The sequence below is a fragment of the Protomyctophum bolini genome, assembly GCF_963924005.1.
Source record: "Protomyctophum bolini genome assembly, chromosome: 9".
NCBI classification, from domain to species: Eukaryota; Metazoa; Chordata; class Actinopteri; order Myctophiformes; family Myctophidae; genus Protomyctophum; species Protomyctophum bolini.
The window spans coordinates 7555448-7577609 of record NC_137870.1 but is presented as its reverse complement, the minus strand read 5'-3'; the positions used below and the strand labels follow the sequence as shown (position 1 = coordinate 7577609).

The 22162-nt window shown below is 45.1% G+C and overlaps 1 protein-coding gene across 5 annotated transcripts in view; it reads right to left on the bottom strand.

Moving 5' to 3' along the window:
- The window catches only part of ppp1r37 (protein phosphatase 1, regulatory subunit 37), a 63229-nt gene that overhangs the window by 29711 nt on the left and 11356 nt on the right, over positions 1 to 22162 (bottom strand). For all 5 annotated transcript variants that reach the window (XM_080771642.1, XM_080771644.1, XM_080771645.1 and 2 more), the window contains exon 2: positions 7204 to 7301. In XM_080771642.1, the coding sequence (XP_080627768.1) occupies positions 7204 to 7301 (98 nt within the window). The remainder of the gene's footprint in view (positions 1 to 7203; positions 7302 to 22162) is intronic.

The following is a 22162-nucleotide window of genomic DNA, read 5'->3' as shown; positions in this document are numbered from 1 at the left end:
CGTCTCCAAACCGAAAGATGACAGATTTGGGCAGTTATTTGCGTCATCTGCGGGGTCGATGACGCCGCGGCCCGCACGACAAAGCGCACAATGAGGCTTTAGGCCGCGGGACCCACAGGCAGCGGGCGGCAATGTGACACAAGGCCGCCAAGTGTCCAGGTCCCAAGGCGGCGCTGCTGCAGGGAAAGGTGCTATTAGCTATACGGAGGAGCGTGCATTCAACACACAGCTGCTAAACACGCACTCGTACAAACACACGGGACGTATAGAAACCACTTCCCCGTTCCAATGTACAGTACATAGGCTGTAAGGAGGCTCCCCCCACCCTCCCTCCTCCACTGGCCTGGCTGCTTGCCACGTGTACTGTGTAAATAAGGAAAGCATTTATAGCACAGAGGGAGCGATGGAAAAAAATCAAACTGTAAATGGCTCGCCCATCGCCACCCCCCTCCTCCTCCTACTCCCTCCCTCTTTAGCCCGCCATTTGGTTAGACTCCCGTGTTTATACATCCAGCTTATTCAGAGGATGACTAAGCATAAATGACATAGTGTGTACTGGACGAGAGAGAGAGAGAGAGAGGAGGGAAAGATTGTGTGATAAAGGCTTACCCATTTAGGACTGAGACCAGATTCTAAAAAAAAAAAAAAATCTGTTTTCGGAAAAACCCTGTTTCTATATCAGTGGTTTTCAAGCAAAGAGTTTCTGAAAGCAAATATATTCAAAGATCTGTGCCACATTTTCTCAATTTAAAAAAAATAGCAGATCTACAAGCTCGTAGTGCGGCACTCGGTGCCGCGCTATGAGCTTGTAGATCTGTTGTTTTTCAATAGCTAAAGTATAACACCAAAAGGGGTTCCCATTAAATGTATAATCTTTCCATCTTTCGCCTTTATTTTATATTCAGACAGTAGGCTGACTGGAAAAATGGGGAGAGAGATGGGGGTGGTGACATGAAGTAAAAGCCGTCAGGATCGGGAGTCGAACCTGCGGCACACTGCCAGACCTGGGACTACCGGCCAAGGTGCCTGGACCACAAAAAAAACACAAAAAGTCAGAATATGGAGATTTCTGCCAGACAGCAACGATATGGTATATACCCATATAAAATGTGCCTATATACCCATATAAAATGTGCCTATAGCCTGTATATAGTATATACCCATATAAAATGTGCCTATAGCGTTTATATAGTATATACCATATAAAATGTGCCTATAGCGTTTATATAGTATATACCCATATAAAATGTGCCTATAGCGTTTATATACTATATACCATATAAAATGTGCCTATAGCCTGTATATAGTATATACCATATAAAATGTGCCTATAGCCTGTATATAGTATAAAATGTGCCTATAGCCTGTATATAGTATAAAATGTGCCTATAGCCTGTATATAGTATATACCATATAAAATGTGCCTATAGCCTGTATATAGTATATACCCATATAAAATGTGCCTATAGCCTGTATATAGTATATACCCATATAAAATGTGCCTATAGCCTGTATATAGTATATACCATATAAAATGTGCCTATAGCCTGTATATAGTATATACCATATAAAATGTGCCTATAGCCTGTATATAGTATATACCATATAGAATGTGCCTATAGCGTTTATATAGTATATACCATATAAAATGTGCCTATAGCCTGTAGCTCTCGATGAGGCCCAGGCAGGCATCCATTCCACAGCAGCCGTTTAGCACATGCATGCGTCTTTCCACAAGTGGCTGTGATGTCACAGGGACTCCTGTGATGTCACAGGGACTCCTCCTTCCACCCTGCTGTTCCAGAGTGTGGTGGTGGAGAGAGAGAGAGAACGTGCGTGGGCGAGGTGACTGTCAACATGCGTCAGCAGAGCGTGTGATGGCGCTGGAGGCTCGCCTTGCGTTGAGCCTCGGAGAAACATGCACGCGCCTTTGCATGGCCAAAGCTCTGTCGCTAGAGAGACCCCGGTGAAAGGCAAGGATTGTGCGTGCGTGTGTGACAAATGAGTGTGACAGAAGAACAAATAATAACACATTTGCTGTTTTGTGTCCTGTCCCACAGTATGTGACTCAGACTGGTGAGATCATCATGCCTTCTGTGATTCTCTCTGCTTGTTGCTGCAGTGAGGAGCAGCAGTAACCCATAGTGTTACTCTTGTTGCTGCAGTGAGGAGCAGCAGTAACCCATAGTGTTGCTGCAGTGAGGAGCAGCAGTAACCCATAGTGTTACTCTTGTTGCTGCAGTGAGGAGCAGCAGTAACCCATAGTGTTACTCTGGTTGCTGCAGTGAGGAGCAGCAGTAACCCATAGTGTTACTCTTGTTGCTGCAGTGAGGAGCAGCAGTAACCCATAGTGTTACTCTTGTTGCTGCAGTGAGGAGCAGCAGTAACCCATAGTGTTACTCTGGTTGCTGCAGTGAGGAGCAGCAGTAACCCATAGTGTTACTCTTGTTGCTGCAGTGAGGAGCAGCAGTAACCCATAGTGTTGCTGCAGTGAGGAGCAGCAGTAACCCATAGTGTTACTCTTGTTGCTGCAGAGAGGAGCAGCAGTAACCCATAGTGTTACTCTGGTTGCTGCAGTGAGGAGCAGCAGTAACCCATAGTGTTACTCTGGTTGCTGCAGTGAGGAGCAGCAGTAACCCATAGTGTTACTCTTGTTGCTGCAGTGAGGAGCAGCAGTAACCCATAGTGTTACTCTGGTTGCTGCAGTGAGGAGCAGCAGTAACCCATAGTGTTACTCTTGTTGCTGCAGTGAGGAGCAGCAGTAACCCATAGTGTTACTCTTGTTGCTGCAGTGAGGAGCAGCAGTAACCCATAGTGTTACTCTTGTTGCTGCAGTGAGGAGCAGCAGTAACCCATAGTGTTACTCTTGTTGCTGCAGTGAGGAGCAGCAGTAACCCATAGTGTTACTGCAGTGAGGAGCAGCAGTAACCCATAGTGTTACTCTTGTTGCTGCAGAGAGGAGCAGCAGAAACCCATAGTGTTACTCTGGTTGCTGCAGTGAGGAGCAGCAGTAACCCATAGTGTTACTCTGGTTGCTGCAGTGAGGAGCAGCAGTAACCCATAGTGTTACTCTTGTTGCTGCAGTGAGGAGCAGCAGTAACCCATAGTGTTACTCTGGTTGCTGCAGTGAGGAGCAGCAGTAACCCATAGTGTTACTCTGGTTGCTGCAGTGAGGAGCAGCAGTAACCCATAGTGTTACTCTTGTTGCTGCAGTGAGGAGCAGCAGTAACCCATAGTGTTGCTGCAGTGAGGAGCAGCAGTAACCCATAGTGTTACTCTTGTTGCTGCAGTGAGGAGCAGCAGTGACCCACTAGCGTTACTCTGCCATACCTGTATATGGGATGCAACAAATACAAATATTGTATTTGTCCACTTCAATTCGACATAGAGTAGCGCAAATGTCGATCACTCTCACTGCTGATTTCTGATCGAATGCACCTTTGTTAAATTGACGCACACACGTACACACACACTCTCTGTCGCTCTAATTATTTAGTCTTATGTCGTGCAACTGTGTCTAGATTATTATTATTATTATTATAGAAAGCATAGGTGGACCCCAGGCTACTCTCTCTGTGACAGACAAGCACACAAAAGAGAAACAGAGTTATGGATTCATAACAGCGTTTCTTTCTGTCAGACAGCTTCCTCAAAGCGCCACATGACCTCCCCCTCTCGGTCTAGAATAGATTGTAGATTGTCGATGTCAGACAACCGTTGTTGTCTGAGTCAGTGTTCTATTCAGCAGGATGGCTGAGACCGGCTCAAATTGCAGCCTGCTTCAGCTCAGGAAAAAGATAATCAGGAAACATGCTTCCCTCCCTCCCACAGCGTTGGTGTGTGTGACTGTGTGTGTGTGTGTGTGTGTGTGACTGTGTGTGTGCGCGCGCCAAAGATTACCATCTCTTACATTTGGTGTGGTACCGTACATAATTAGAGCATGTACAATAATTGTTATTTTGATCAACGTTTTGCCTGTTATCTCTCCTAATGGTACCAACATCAGTACAGCATGACATCGTGAACCAACCTCAAACCCTAACCATAACCATAACCGCAAGCACGGGAGCAGCGCATGTTCCACCGCACGGGAGCAGCGCACGTTCCACCGCACGGGAGCAGCGCATGTTCCACCGCACGGGAGCAGCGCACGTTCCACCATGTTCCACCATTATTATTATTATTTTCAGATCTACAAGCTCATAGCGCGGCACCCGGTGCCCCGCCTGGAACTACATATTTTCAGATGGGGGTCGGCGGCCAATTACATATAATTCTGGGGGTCCTTGACATGAAATAGTTTGAGAACCACTGACATAGAAACATGCATGTCACACTATCCAACTCTATTGACAATATTCACAAGGCTGAGGCATTTAACCCCCAGCATGCCAACGAGTACTAATCCATTCACAGACATTCCGCAGAAAGACTCCCTGGCTCCCTGTGCGCACACGTGATGCAATCAGCGGTGTGAAAAGTAACTAAGTGCATTTACTTAAGTAATGTACTCGAGTACAATTTTGAGGAATTTGCACTTTACTTGAGTATTTCCGATTTCCAAATACTTTTCCTTCCACTCCACTACACATCGGATTCAAAATACTTTACTCCACTACGTTCATTTGAAAACTTTAGTTACTATAGTTACTTTGTAGTCTTTTGATTATGATTACAAAACATACATCCGAAAAAGTCGATCTACAAGCTCACAATGTGTTGCATTTGTATACATTTGAAAACTTGAAATGGGTTATTCTTTTGGCATAATTAGTATTTTTATTTCAGTACATTTTAATGCCAATACTTTTGTAAAAAAAAAAAAACAGTACATCTACATTGCAGTAGTGATATATTTACTTAACACTTAGCCCGCTTATTGAAAAATTAGGATCTAATTCACGCCAGCATTATTCCCTGCAGTAGAGCTCTCATTTTGAAAAGCCACATTTCCAGACTATCGGAAGTAGTATTATCCTATAGTAAGTTTAACCCATTCTGACCGGGAACCCATTATGGTAGCATCATGTTATGCTTTAGCTATTGAAAAATAGCAGATCTACAAGCTCATAGCGCGCCACCGAGTGGCGCGCTACGAGCTTGTAGGTCTGCTATTTTTGAAAAATCGAAGAACGACTGACATTTTTAGAATCTGATCTCAGGTCAGAATGGGTTAATCAGACCAGTGTGTGTCCAGTGGAAACCTCGTATGAATCTGATCTCAGGTCAGAATGGGTTAACAGGTCTCGTTCAACTGTTGTTTACATAATGGGTCTACACCGGGGCACTGGAGGGCTCCACATCGGCGGCTCTGTGCCGTCAAAGAAACGTCGTTTTGACCAAAAATGGCATCTGAGGACATGGCATAGGATAGAAACGGATAGAATGGATTATTATGGTGACGACGATCTAAGATGGGCGACAGAGTCTTGTGACAACAACAGCTAGCTAGCTATACCGATGCTAACGTAAGTAGCATTATGGCTTGATCGATCGAATGCACTATATTATATAAAAGGGCAATTGCCATTGCTCTACGGCAATGGCGCTAAGCGTATAGTATACAAAAATAGGCTTCAATTGACCTAGATTCCCCATCACTGGCTATACAATAAGCTAATAGCTATAGTGTTGTTATTGTTGTTGTTGAGGGTCAGAGTAAGTGCTTTTTTTTCTCTCTCCACCAACTGCATGTACTGTAAACAAGGCTGCATGTTTGTTGGTGAGGGCGGGAGGGAGGGGGGGAGGGAGGGAGGGAGGGGTGGAATGAATGCATTTTCCATTAACCCATTCTGACCGGGCACCCATTTTGGTGTTAGCATCATGTTATGCTTTACCTATTGAAAAATAGCAGATCTACAAGCTCATATCGCGCCACCGAGTGGCGCGATACGAGCTTGTAGGTCTGCTATTTTTGAAAAATCGAAGAGCGACTGACATTTTTAGAATCTGATCTCAGGTCAGAATGGGTTATAATCAGACCAGTGTGTGTCCAGTGGAAACCTCGTATGAATCTGATCTCAGGTCAGAATGGGTTAACACGAGAGCCAGGCACACTTTAAGGCCCGCCGTGCAGGAAGCTGTGACCATTTGGCCTACAAGCCACACAACCAGAACCTCAAATCATCGTTGACCCAGTTTACAGCGCACACGCACACACACACACACACACACACACACACACACACACACACACACACACACACACACACACACACACACACACACACACACACACACACACACACACACACACACACACACACACACACACACACACACACACACGACAGTAACTTCTCTGTCCAGTCCTAGCTTAGCTTTACAGATTACACCTTCATCCAGCATCAGGCTTCCATCATCTTAATGTAATTAATTACTGGACAACTATAAAGAGGAAATACTGTATGTCTTATTGTCATTATTGTCTCGGGTCGGTCCTCACCTCTTTGGTGTCGACATAAAGCTACAGTAGGAGGTGAAAAGAATGCAGGCACTTAAAACCGTCTCGTTCATATGAGGGAGTCCCCTCATCCTTCACAAAACCGCAAGCTTGTAGATATGCTATTTTTTTTTAAATCACGAAAATATGGTGCAAATCTTTGAATATCAGAGCCAACGTTTTTAACTCATATCATTGCTTCTGTATTGAACCGACGTTTCTGCAAACAAGATGCCTTCATCAGGGTATAATAAAGTCATACACGCTGATGAAGGCATCTCGTTTTGCCGAAACGTGGGTTCAATAAATAATTCTTGCATCTTGACTAGGAGCTGTGCATGCGGCCTCTTTCCCTTTTTTTTCAAGTTGTATCTCCTGCGGTCAGCACCTCCCCACTACTGGTGTGCGCTCACATATACCTCTTTGTTTTGTTCGAAGAAGACGATCCCTGACAAAACCATCCCTGATATGGATTTGTTTATCACTAGAAGGCCCTTGGTTGGTTTTACACGTACCAGATTCAAGCTCAAAGTTTAACCGAGTGTGTGTGTGTGTGTGCATGGCTCTCCACGGCTCAGCTTCTTTATTAAACATGAATTGCGTTGCTCCGCACGTAGTTTCGAAACACGCATGCATGTGTGCGTTGTGCGCATACTGTACGTGTGATTATAAGATGTGTGTGCATGTGTGCGTGCGTGTGTGTGTGCATCTGTCTGTCAGGTTCTGGTGTGTGTGTGTGTGTGTGTTTAGTTGAGCCATACCTGTATTTGTTTGAGCACTTTGGCGATGGGTTTACAGTTCAGCTTCTGGCAGGCCTGTCTGTAGGCCGACACGATCTCCTCTACGGTCACATTCTGGGCTGAAAAACACAGACACAGGAGGTTAGAATGGCTTTTTTTGACCATTTTCTCTCATTCACATACATACGTACCTACGTACATACGTATGTACGTACACGTGCGCGCACTCGCGGGCCACACACAAAACAGTGAGGTGAGAACTGAAAACACGACACTTGTTATCTCTCGGTTTTAATGAAGTTAGGTAAGGTAGTGTAGGATAAAAAAGGCTGTTGAGTGATTTATTTGTACAAGCCTGCCTGTGTGTGTGCGTGTGTGTGTGGTGGTGCCTACACTGCACTCTCTTATCAAAGCAAAGAACAGAAACTGTAGCCCCTCCAAAGGCAGCTCTACTTGAGTTGCCTAAAAAGAAAGTATTGTTCTCCTTAGTCTGTGTGTGTGTGTGTGTGTGTGTGTGCACGCGTGCGTGCGTGTACGTGCGTCACCCGCTGGTGCCACTCCAGACTATTGGAGCACTAACTCCAGTCAGATGACTAGGATACATTTATACCCATTATTCCAAGTTCCAACAGAATGTCTGGAGGAGGCACAGAAGCTGCAGAGACAATAAAGTCCAGTTGGTACAGCGCCCCCCCCCCCCCCCCCCCCCCACAGCTAGAAAGTCCCGGGTTAGATTCCTAGCCGGGGACGCTGTGGGCCGGGTCCTCTCCTCCACGTCATCAGCGAGCGCCCACACACCCTAGGCGGGGTTGGCGAAAGGCCCGTTCTGCGTGGAGTTTTCATGTTCTCCCCGTGTCCCCTATTAGGATAGGTTAGTTAGCTACCCTCACAAAAAAACATGCCGGCCCGTAATCCTATTCTCTAAACTGCCTCCCCTGGTCAGCGGGGGCGCCTGGTGGAGGGGAAAGGAACCGGTTGGAATAACAGGTTCCTTCCACGCGCCATGTCGTACGTCCTACCGGTGGAAACTCACTCGTTGGATGATAGATATTAAGATAAGAAGCGGACTTCGTTCTCACCCCTGATGCATTGAAGGAAGCATGGGCTCAGTTCGGGCTCTCCCCAGGTTGACAGAGGGAGAGTAGCACCCAGGATTACAGTTCATAAGACATGAGAGAGAGAGTAGCACCCAGGATTACAGTTCATAAGACATATGAGAGAGAGAGAGAGAGAGAGAGAGAGAAAGAGAGAATTGTGTTGTACAGTGAGCCACATGCACAAGACACCCCGTTGTGCGTTTGTGTGTACAGCACGTGTACTACACACCCACACTACTATTATGATACCTTAGCATAAGGGGATTTGTCTTTGTGCTGCCTTCAGCACTTTTACTGCTGATATCCCTGTAAAACCCAGATTAATTTCTACCTTTCAACCTTACTTACTACTTTTTACTACTATAGGACTTATCAGAGTTTGTGCAGAATTTCAGCCTCTGTGGGAGGTATTTACTATTTATATGCAAATATCAGGACCAATGGCATTGCAATGAACATCAATTGATGACGTTCAGGTGGAATAAATAACATTAAAAAAATAATGTTTTAATTAATGAATTAATTAAATAATTAAAATATGTTGTAGTATTGCAAGGCTGGGTGTTAACAGGGATATAGACACAGTCAATTTGTCCCTTTTCATTCATGTCTCTTCATCTCTCCTGCAGAGTCTGTCTGTCTGTCTGTCTGTCTGTCTATCTGACCAGTTAAACAGCTTAGAAACCAGGGCAGGCCAGTGACCTCATTCAGCACTAGTGTACTCAACAAGCTTTGGAGTCAGCATTGGGCCTCATGACAGACACACATGAGGTCACAAGGAATCCTAAAAAAAAGCAGTGTTCTCTCAGTGACTCAACCTCTTCCATGAAATAATATGGTGATCCCCCTTAAGAAGTCATGTGTCACCATGGGATATCCCTGGCCTGCCGGAGTGCAACACAAGGGACTCTGTCAACGGTGTGAGGCTGAGCGGATGAACAGGGGACAGAGAGGCATTCCAAAGGAACCAGTGTTGATTCCGTCGACTGAAACTAAGACGAAAAATGTTCGTCGACTACCTTTTTTCACTGACGAAAACTAAATGGAAACCAAATGAAAACTAAGCTAGTATGATGACTTAAACTAAGACTAACTATACTGACAATTGCGTCAACAAATAAGACGTTTTTATTTCCAGGGAGAGAATTATCAATTATCAATTATTAGATCGGCTATTTTCAGCAAGTGTAAAAACACGTCATTACGGCGGCATCAAGGCCCGCCAAAAAAAACATTTTAGTCGACTAAACCAACTGTAGATTTAGTCGACTAAAATCCTATGATATTTAGTCGACTAAAACTAGACTAACACTAAAACAGTCCAGGTGACTAAAATGTGACTTAACTAAGTGAAAACTTGTCTTAGGCTAATAAGTGTAGTTTGGGGTCCTTGCCATGGAAAAGGTTTCCTACCATGCATTTGCATGGCTATACTTTCACGTTATAGTGTATATAATCATTAAAAAAAACACTAATATATCCAAAAAGTTAAAATGAACGGCGTAGTAGAATATGACCTGCACTTGCCCGACAGGCAAGTGCAGGTCTTAGTGTCACCCCTCCACAGACACCCAGACACCCAGAGGGACTCAAGTGGTCATCTAATCATCTAAATGTTTTCCCTCTCAGCCGGCCTCCAGACCACCGCATAACACCGATGATCAGAAACACTGGACGCAGCTGAATAACCCTGTCTGTCATCCATGTCTGGAGGCCTTCCAGCCCTCTCTCTCTCTCTCTCTCTCTCTCTCTCTTCAGTCAGTAACGGGTTGAAGGGCTGACCGTCGTCATCTTTAATGTTTTCCCACAACAAGACGACATTTGATTGGTTTGGGAAGACCTCCAAATCGCCTGAAGCCGTACTACTCTCTACAGTCTACAGCTACTGTTTGGTGAAGGGATGGGGGGAGGGGCGGCAGGGGGGGGATGGGTCCCGTGGCTCAATTCTCTCTGGTACCAGGTACACGTCTGCTCCTGTCAACACTGTACCTGGGTGCGTTAAGCCATTTAGACCTACCGTCGATTCTACAAATATCTTCTAAATCCTGGCAGTTTCTGGAAAAACCCTATGTTTCTACTGTATGTCAGTGGTTCTCAACTTTTTTCATGTCAAGGACCCCCAGAATTATCATATATATATATTTGGCTGCGGAGACCCATCTGAAAATATCTTGTTCCAGGGACCCTCCCCCAGAAGCAAATATTATTTGAGGTTAAAACAGTCGCTCTGAAAGAATACTCAAAGATTTGTGCCACATTTTCATGATTTAAAAAAAACAAACAACAGATCTACAAGCTCCTAGCGCGGCACTCAGCGCCGTGCTATGAGCTTGTAGATCTGCTATTTTTCAATAGATAAGGTTAAAAAACACCAAAAGGGGTTCCCGTTCAGAAAGGGTTAACCTTGTAAACCAGTGCTGTGTGTGCTTAGTGCCCGCGGTCCCCGGCTCCCTGCCACCGCCGTGCACGTGCATGTGCATACTGTACATACAGTACATGGCATGTGATTTTGCTGCGGTAGCAAGCCTGTTCCCGCAAAACACACACACACACACACACACACACACACACACACACACACACACACACACACACACACACACACACACACACAATGTCCTTGGAAAACCAATAGCACAAAGTGGGGCTGTGGTGAATCTAAAACAATTACGCTCAACATACAGAAGGTGTGTGTGTGTGTGTGTGTGTGTGTGTGTGCGTGTGTGCGTGTGTGTGTGTGTGTGTGTGTGTGTGTGTCACAAGAGTGAAAGCGAGATGGAAGAACAATGAACACAATCTGATTTGATGAATAATAATCTATCGCTTCTACGTGGTCAACAACAAAGAGACAGCTGGGTGAGAGAGAGAGAGAGACGAGGAAATGGAGAGAGAGAGAGAGAGAGAGAGAGAGAGACACGAGGAAATGGAGAGAGAGAGAGAGAGAGAGAGAGAGAGAGAGAGAGACAGAGAGAGAGAGAGAGAGAATGGCTCAACCTGCACACCTTAGTGATAACAAAAGTGGGATAAAGAAAGAGAGAGCTGTGTTGGGAAGGGTACACCGTGTACCCTGCCCTGTGCTGTGCTGTGCTGTACTGTACTGTACTGTACTGGCGTGGCTTGGCAGTTGGCAGAGCTACAGGAGGTGTTAAACGGTACGGTACTGTACTGTACTGCTTGGCAGTTGGCAGAGCTACAGGAGGTGTAAAACGTTACTGTACTGTACTGTACTGTACTGTACTGCTTGGCAGTTGGCAGAGCTACAGGAGGTGTAAAACGGCAGTCAGGAGATCTGTGCGAGCTCTGCAGGATCGTAAAGACCTGAGCCACAGCTGCTGACTGCTCTCTAATCACTCTGGGGTTTATTGCACTCCGTACAGCACTGCTGTGTATTGTGTGTGACACTGTGTGTGTGTGTGTGTGTGTGTGTGTGTGTGTGTGTGTGTGTGTGTGTGTGTGTGTGCAAACTACCTACTTTGTCAGGAGGAGAATGAGAAAAATATAAAGATTCCTAAAACACAATTAACTGGAAGAGCAAACCCCTGATGACTACACACACACACACACACACACACACACACACACACACACACACACACACACTTTACTGTTCATTCACACACATCAAGGTGTGGTGCGAGTTCGGTTATTGTTTTATCGAAGGACACACTGGGGTTCATCAGAATATCCATGCTCTGAATCATATTAGTTTCATGAACAAATGTGCCGTCTTGTACTCTTGTACAGTACATGGGTCAGAGGCTTTTGCACGTGGATTTACCACCGGGGATCAATGAATCTTTATCTTATTGCATCTTTTTGGAGTGGTGCAAACACTCCTATAGACAGCTGTGTGTGTCCCTGGGTCCGTCCGGGCACGAAAATAGCGTTATAGTGTTTGTACTGTACAGTACAGTACAGTACAGTACAATACAGTAACACTCACTTCAGATGGGTCTGATTTTTGAGTGGTGCAACCACTCCAAGGAACAGCAATGTCCGTGTCCACCTAAGTATGTGTGACGCCTATGTATGTGAGGTTAATGAGCACGAGTATGACTATTAGTACCAGTAGGGGCGCTGTTGTGCCAGAAACAGAGAGAGATAGTGCTGTACTGTTGCTTGCTAATGAGAGAGAGAGAGAGAGAGAGAGAGAGAGAGGAGGGGTTTGGGAGAGAGAGGGGAGTTGCACCACTCAGTTCACACAGGTGTGATTTTTACTTAACTACTTACCGAAACGCGATATAATTTATGGCGCATGCTGGCCCCTGACAAGACCAGTTAGTTGTCTGACCTCGATATAAACATCTTACATATATGGTATTATGCATTTGTCAGATTTCACACTAGAGTTTGAGTTTCTTGGTGTGACTACGCCGACAGACAGAAGATCAAATATGAAGTGATTCTCCCCTCTCTTCCAGTGTTGTTTAAGTCGACTAAAACTAAGACGAAAAATGTTAGTCGACTACCTTTTTTCACTGACAAAAACAAAATGAAAACTAAATGAAAAATAAGCTACGACGACTAAAACTATATACTATGTATTGACACTTTCGTCAACAAATACCTTTCTCACCTGTTGGTCGTACCTAAACAGACAGACATACAGTAGGGACACACAAAGCTACATGATGGAGACGTGTGCCCACCGCTCAAAAACAGAAACTGCCAAGTTTATTATTAAAGGGGATTAATACATTATACCTTAAGAGTTGTTGTGTGTAAATAATTAAAAAGTCCCCCCCATTCTGCAAATCAGTAACATTATGAAGTACATCTTTGTGATGTCACTGAGTTTTCAGACCTCCAGTTCTAGGCAAAACAGAATGGGAGGTTTGTTATGGATATTTATTGTTCCGTTACATTAGGCCTCATTCACACCTAAGACACACGTGTTGTGTGTCTTCTGTGTGTTATGGCTGCCTCAATGCATTTCCAATGGGAGTCACATGGTTTCACGACACAACCTTGTTGCATGGGGCAGAAGACAGCCATGCACAGGACACACGTGTGTCTTAGGTGTGAATGAGGCCTTATATGCCAGGCCTGCTGACGTCAACTCAGAATCTCAGGAATGTATTGACAGCGGGGCGTGACGTATTTTAGGAGCGGCGTTGATTTCAGGCAGTGTAGTTTTAAGACTCTTGCCGGCAGAATTATTTAGATTTTCTCCAGAAACAGGCCGTATCAAATATGATTTATATCATAAACGACGTACAGCCAACCCACCCGACAGAAAAGCCGGGATGATTTGTTTATTTTTCAAACATAGTAATTATATGAGGCGATCCAACATCGCCCTATATGGGGATACAATACAAATACACAAACCCAAGAAATAGCGCCATCTAGCGACGTCAAACTTCAAGGCTCTGGACGGCTACATAATGACAAGTTAAGACAAAAATGGATCAGTGCACCAAATTATTTTAGTGTGCACACTAAAATGTACTTAACTTATACAAATATACTCGTGCCCCCCAGCTATGGGACGTTAACAGCCAGCTACGTACATGTTCGTACCAGGGGGCAGTCAGACAGATATTTTGTGAAGATCACGGCCCTGCAGTCATAGCATGGCTCCAGAGGTCAATAAGTAGCAGGCAGCGAGAGGCTTGAGCTTGCTGCCTCAGATCAATACAGGCAAATTAATTACTATTGGCTATGAATGGACATTATCCTGCTGGTACAGTGGGGTAAACAAGCATTTAGCTTTTAAGTGAAGTACAGTAAATGCTTCAAATGATGGCAAACAACAAGCTGGAGCAAAGCGCCCTGATGTACAGAACCAATGGGTGAGATTATCTGTGATGCGCGCTACGGAAGGCCTCCGATTGGTCCCTGACAGACTAACCAGCAGGCTCTTCTGCCTTGTTCCGCCTTGTTTATGTTGAAATAGCTAAAACATCATTTTGGGAAAAAAACTAAAAACAAACATGATATGCCCAGTCACTGTGCTGCACCTGTGATGTTCCTTTTTACTGAAGTTTAAAATAAGAATTGAATGCACAGAATATCAATACGAAGCAACTGAAAAACACCTTATTTCAATGGTAGTGGATGGAGACAGAGGATTTTTGTCCAACCACGGAACAGCAACCAATGGGTGCGAAGAGGGGCAGAACCACAGGCAGGAGTTGACAAAGGGTGAATTCTATGACTTAGTTTGATGTTTACTTGCGATACTAACTACTGTGGCACAGGGTGGCAAACCACTTCTTTTTGGATATACCAGGTGATCAGGTACCACACACAACTTAAGGGTAAAAACAATCACACCCGTGTGAAGTGAGGGGCGCTAATATATTAAAGTCTAAGTCGTTGATTTAGGGGATGTAAAACAAACGGTGCAAACACAAACATTAAACGCCATTAACAATAAAGAGACAATATGACGTAATGAGGCACATGATGACGAATACGTTCCCTTCATTGTCAATGGCGTTTACAAAACAAACATTAAACCTGTGTATAGGAATAAACAAGAATATATCTCCAGAATTGTGCTGTGAAATGTAAATATCTGTCTATCTGTATTTATGCGTGTGTCTGTGGAAACAACAACCGGATCTGTCCTGGTGACTAACTGTGACAGTGTAGCTTTAGCCGTACTACAAATGGAACCAAAGGACCCTTTTATAACTATAAACTCTGAGACTGTACAAATGGACTGTTATGGGTCCATTTGGTTGTATTTGTACACTCTCAGCTAGGCCATTCTCTTCCAAACCATTATATAATCGCACCTCACGCACAGCTGTCGGTTTTAGTGTTGACATTGGCTTGGCAGGTATTAAAGAACATCTCTCATACGTGTCATAATCGCAGAGGTCCGTGGGTACAGATGGTCAGCTATTTTCACTATCTATTGTATGACAACGTACTTAACCAAAAATAGGAGGGAGAGTCAAGGAAAATGTAGAAGTAGGAAACTTAACCTCAAAATATAATCCATCACACGATGTTGTTGCTAGCGGACAAGATCAAGATCAAGACAGTCGTGTGATGGGAGTATAAATTAGGCATTAAAATTATGCAACCTGTGTGTAGTGCCCTCTACCTTGCACTGATCAATCTACCGTGAGAACTGTTCCCATTGGATTACAAGGATAGCTATACAAAGGACACACACACACACACACACACACACACACACACACACACACACACAGACTGTGTGTGCATGGACCTCAGTCTTAACCGGCCACGTAGGTCACTAACCCTAACCTCAGTCTTAACTGGCCACGTAGGTCGGACTAACCGGATGTCGGACTCACATGGGTACTGCAGACCCCCAGACAGACAGACAGACAGATAGATACACACCTACACGTACGTGAGTAATAATGGTGAGAGATGAGGAAGAGAACATGGAAAATACATTCATCCATCATGGACACATGCCAAGGTTTGAATGTTGATCAACTGTTTGGCTGGTTTGGTAGCTTCAGGAGAGACAAACCGTCTAAAAAGGGAGTATCCCTCGAACTACGATAACATTAAACAGTGGATCAAAGTGGAAACACCTTCACGGGCTACAAGTACAGGCACATTCGTTGAGGAGACATATGTACGCAGGCACAGGGGGTAATGGTTATTAAAGTTTCTTTACCGAGGACGAGGAAGAAAGAAAAAGACAACCTGAGGCACTATTAAAAGCACCATAGCTGGGTCAAGGTTTGACAATGAAAACTTTGAGCGCAGGCAGAGCCAGATGAGGCCGCTGCTCTTAACGCGCGCGCGTCTGTGATGCAGCAAAACTAGGGACAATACAAAGCCACCCACACACCCCCGTCCTGTCTCCTCTCAAAGAGGCTGCCCGGTGAGTCACTGATCTGAACAAATGAAGGCTTGTTGTATGAGAAATGATCGTCGGGCACACACAGACGTATGCGCCGACCAGCACACTGCAGGGACACTACGGTGCAGCTTATTATACTACGTCTAATCCCACAGGTTGGTGTGAGGTGGATTTGGGACAGTAAGTAATCCAAGACCATCACAGTGATCCCCTGTGAAACAGACTGGGAGAGGTGCGCTTTGTGCTAGTCTGGGGGTGAGGGTGGGACTGGGACTGGGACAGGATCATCATCATCCTCATGATGGCAGGCCCAACATAACCTTAGGTTCAAGCCTTTGACTGATCACTCCCATCAACATGCCTTCCCTCTCAGTTTGCTTATGATGCTCCAACATGACCTGTAAACACACTGTAAAAAAACACAAAACAGTACTTGCAGTGTCCCACAGTGCCTGAAGCCAGTCTAGCCTTTGCGTGTAAACCTCGGTCACACCACGGGTCGGGTGTTGAGAGAATGTTTGCCTAGATCTTCATCGCGCTAAAGAACAAAATGACCTGGCCTCACATGGCTGCTCCAGAGACTCCACATTTTGTACAATCATGGCAGTCGGTCATTTCAGACAGTTTACCGCACGCAGCCAAGGAGAGGAGCGTTGGAGGAAAAGTTCACTGTGTTCCTCAAAATGGGCTCAAGAGCAGCCTGTACTGACCCACTTACTTTCTACACACTGTAGAATCTGAGAATGTGAGACACGAGGAGGGGCACGGTGGCATAGTGCTGTCGCCTCACAGCTAGAAGGTCCTGGGTTCGATTCCCGCTGGGGACACTGTGGGCGTGTTCTCTCCTCCGCGTCGCCAGTGCCCATACCGAGGTGGGGTTGGCGAAAGGGCCTTTCTGTGTGGAGTTTGCATGTTCTCCCCCCCCTGTCCCCTAGGGGACAAAAACATGCAGTAATCCTGGTCTCTAAACTACGTCCCTCCCCTTGCCTGGCCAGCCACCCGGGGTGCCTGATGGAGAGGAAAGGGACTGGTCGGAATAACGTGTTCCTTCCACTCGCTACGTCCAGCCGGGGAACCATGCAGGTACTAGCATAACATTATCCCGCTTGTTGTTGTACAACTTGGGTCATTACGATAAGGCACAGCTCAAATGTCAAAGTCTCTCTCACTGGATGCGTGGTCCTGATGAGTAGGCTACGGCAGTGCACGGAGACAGCCGTACATCACGGTTAGGTGCAAAACGGGTTGTACCATTCTGGTATTTCTGTTTTGCATTCATATAGTTGCAGGTGTTGACACTAAGGCAGGTAAAATAAAAATTTGGGGCAGATGGGAGTTTTCTTTCAGGTTGCCCTCCCCTCTCGTTCTGTCAACGCCTGATAGCTGGCCCGAAAATGCACTTGCCACTGGCAAGCATTAGAGTAGAGTCCTGGGTCCGACCCATTAGATCATTGGTTCCCAAAGTGGGGTCCCGGGACACCTCCAGGGGTCCTTGAGGGAGTACCAGGGGGTCCCCAGCTAAATGATAGTTAGGAACCAAATGGGCCCATATGGGTCTGTAACTCTGAGAATGTACATATTTGTACACTCTCTGAGTAAAATAAATTAAGAATTAATTTTACATTACAATATACATTGGGGTACCAGAGATAGAAATGCCATTAAATAGTGGACCGTAGCTTAATGCATGTTGTCTTATGGGGGTCCTTGGCATATATATTTTTCAAATGGGGGTCAGTCAGTGCACTAGAACAGGGCAATGGGATAAAAGGGTGTGGTGGTATGGTACAAGTTGTCTGGAACACAGAACGGCCACTGAATGTATGGAATGACAAGGGACCACATTCAGACAACTCTCCAGGGATGGGGTTGTGGACTGTGTGTGTGTGTGTGTGTGTGTGTGTGTGTGTGGGAGGGGGGGCTGGTCTGTATAGAAGGACTGTAGCCAAGTCCTACTTAGCATCTAAGTGCCAATGTCTAAAATAGCCTGTCTCCTATAGTCCCTGGTGCTGCATCTCTGCCATTTCACACTGCTGTGCTTTGGGAGATTGACGGGAACATAACATCAGTTGAGTAACAACACATAAAACAGCTGGCTGACTTTTCAACACTGTCTGAAATCTCTGGAATTAGACAAACTACTGTACACATGTAGCTGAGACAGAGAGGGAGATCCTTTTTTTTTTTTAATATATTTTTTATCCCACGATTTTGTAACCCATTTTTCACCCCTGTGTCAATCATCTAATGTGATCCTGGGCTCTACACACCCTCCGCCAACCTGGGGAGAGCAACAGACTTAACTCATGCTTCCTTCATGCCCGAGTGTCCAAGTTGCTCCTTTACACCTGACAGGGGGGAGTTTCCCTGGTTGGACGTAGCGCGTGGAAGGAACACGTTATTCCAACCAGTTCCTTTCCCCCTCCATCAGGCTGGCCAGGGGGAGGCAGTTTAGAGACCAGGATTACTGCATGTTTTTGTGAGGGTACCTACCCTAGGGGACATGGGGAGAACATGCTAACTCCACACAGAAAGGCCCTTTCGCCAACCCCGCCTTCGGGTATGGGCACTGATGACGTGGAGGAGGAAACACGCCGCCAGCACCCACAGCGCCCCGAGCGGGAATCGAACCCAGGACCTTCTAGCTGTGAGGCGACAGCACTACCAACTGTGCCACCGTGCCCCCGGGAGATCCATTTTCCTACATATCAAAAAGTATCTGGGGATTTTTGATTTCCGTCACCCCTGGACAAATTAATTTAGATTTAGATTTTATTGTATTGATTTTTGAGTGACCACTCCAAGGAACAGCAATGTCCGTGTTCACCTATGTGTCCGTGTGACGTTAATGAGCACCAGTATGACTATAGTACCAGTAGGGGCGCTGTTGTGCCAGAAACAGAGAGAGAGTGCTGCACTGTTGCCTGATAATGAGAGAGAGGGGGGGGGGGGGGGGGGGGGGAGTTGCACCACTCAGTTCACACGGGTGGTGTGATTTTTTTTAACAAGTTTAAGTTACAATGTGGTGTTCATGAGATGGTGTAGTGATATATTATGATATAATAACACCTAAATTAAAAACCTATTATCTCATAAAGGACAGTGTACACCGCAGAACCTTATGTGACGTATGATTTAAGCAAAAGACAAGAGATCTCTCTGTGCACAAATACGCTCAGGAACCTCTTTTTTTATTGCCCTAAATAATATGATGACGATATAAGAGCCAAAAAATAACTATTTGTGGTGATTTCCTTGAGTTAAAGGATTATGAAAGACTTGAGATATGTTTCGTTAAAGAGAGCTTTTTGTTGTGGCAAATTTCATTTGTCAAACCCCGGGAGAAAAGACAGAACACTATATGATTCTGAGCTAAACGGATTGGGCACTTTGTGTGCAACACGACAAAAATAAATTGTTGCAATGTTTGCAAAAAGAATGCAATGTTTCCATACTGAATTGTTCAGACTGTTAATTAACCCATTCTGAACGGGAAACCCTTATTGGTGTTTTAAGCATTATGTTATACTTTTAACTATTGAAAAATAGCAGATCTACAAGCTCATATAGGAGCTTGTAGATGTGCTATTTTTGAAAAATCTGTGGCACAAATATTTGAATATATATTCTTTCAAAATATATTTTTTAACTAAAATCTTTGCTTCTGGGGGGTCCCTGGAGGAACAACATATTTTCAGATGGGGGTCGGCGGCCAATTACATATATTGACATGAAAATGTTTGAGAACCACTGACATCCTGTCAGGATTTAGAAGACATTTGTAGAATCGTCCTCGGGTCTAAATGGGTTAAAAAAAAACACACACACTGGCGTTTGACTTCTTACCCAGTCAGTGGGAGAAGAACAGATGGTTAAGGTCTGGGCCAGGCAGAGGCAGAGGTTAAGATCCATGCCAGGCAGACGGCATGAGAAGCAGCGAAGTCTGACGTCAATATCGGTAGAGGGTTCATGTACTTTTTATTTGCATTGTAATCCCCCATACTATAGGGGGGATTTTAGATCGCCTCACATAAGAACTGTGTGCGTCATCAGTGCCCATACCCGAAGGCGGGGTTGGCGAAAGGGCCTTTCTGTGTGGAGTTTGCATGTTCTCCCCGTGTCCCCTAGGGTAGATAGATACCCTCACAAAAACATGCAGTAATCCTGGTCTCTAAACCGCCTCCCCCTGGCCAGCCGGGGCGCCTGATGGAGGGGAAAGGAACTGGTTGGAATAACGTGTTCCTTCCACGCGCTACGTCCAACCAGGGAAACTCCCCCCCTGTCAGGTGTAAAGGAGCAACTTGGACACTCAGGCATGAAGGGAGCATGAGTTAAGTCCGTTGCTCTCCCCAGGTTGGCGGAGGGTGTGTAGAGCCCAGGATCACAGTAGATGATTGGCACAGGGGTGAAAAATGGGTTACAAAATCGTAGGATAAAAAATATTTAGAAAAAAAAGAACTGTGTTTGAAAAATAAGCAAATCATCCCATCTGTTTCACTCATATGGATATGAAGAATCAACTGACTGAGAGAAAACGCTAATGTTACTGCTGCTGAATTAGTTAAATATTCGCTAGAAACAGACGGTATCAAATATGAGTGACTGACGGTGTTAAACGACACAGAGCCACCTCCCAGACAATTCCGGCGAGACACTTTGTCACTTTCGTGAACCAGGGGATGAGCGAGTGATGTCACGACTCCGGCGCTCTATACATACTCCTTCCTTCTCACTGCCTGTGGATCCTTCAATGAAAAGCTCCAGATGAATGAAGAGGGGACAGACAGACAGACAGACAGACACAGTGAAGGGAGTATTCCAAAGAGATGGCCCAACCTGTTTATAGAAACACCTGGTTGAACTTTAAGTCTCTTTAAGAATAGTCTCATGCACTGTTCTATATCGAGATATAGCGAGAAGAATGCTGAAGAATAGAGAGTATGCACATGCATGATTTCCCAATCGGGACACGCCCCCCTCATCTAGACTGAGTGGCAAGACATTGAGCAGCATGTGTTGGGAGTGTTGGGAGTTTGGAAGCGCTCGTTGGAAATTACTCAACCGTCCTGCGTACCACCCGTTTCTAAATGTCACATAATGCAGGACGCAAAATGTTGTGTCATTGAAAACAAGCACTTCCAAGCACAAAAATAATCAAATGCAGGACATTTCTTGACAGAAAGTAGCTCATAACGTTTCTATGGTGGATTTTTATGGAACAAAAACTTTGCAGATAGAAAGAGGATAATTCAAGCCTTTCGTACAGCTGCAATGTTGGTGAGTTTAACATTGTTTAGTACAACCAGACAGGACTTTTCTGTTTGGATGTATGGGCTGTCAAGGCCAGAAAGTAGTTTTTTGCCACTCAGTGGGCGTTCCCGCATAACTTCCAGGTACGATGATGTCACGCGCATACCCTCTATAGACAGTGCTTGGAAGTTGGAACCATTAAATCCACAGCCAGAGAGGAATGTGATTATGCAAACACAGAGGGATCATTTGGAGCAAGCTAGCAGCTTGCTGGTCAATAATTAACAGACAGCAGTGTGCACCAACCTAGACAAATGCTGAGGAAATTGCCATTAGCATCTCTCTATCTCTGTATAGATCAGCGTTTCCCATCACCCAGTCGTCACCACCACCACCACCACAAAACAGCCTGCACTCATTACGAGAATAGCATTACCAGAAGTATGCCCTTCAGATGAATTCATCCCGATGGAGACATTAGGCTTATGATCTCGATAAGTGGATCACGATAAATCTTACATTAAGAATGATGATAAAGACTCAGCGGACATTAATTCCCGATACAACTGTGTTTTGTTGTTTGAATGTTATGCTATCTATATGCTGCTGCATTGTCTGTAAGGAAGCCAAACTAAAATAAGTTTTACTCTTATGTACCTGTCCTGTACACAATATGTAACAATAAAGCACAACCTTGAACCTTAACCAACCTCAACCATCAATCATGCACACAAAAACACAACTACCAGTCAGACCAGACGGTTTTGGAGGCTACACACTCATTTCCTACTGACTGAGAACACATTGTTTACATTGAGTTGCCAGCAGAAAG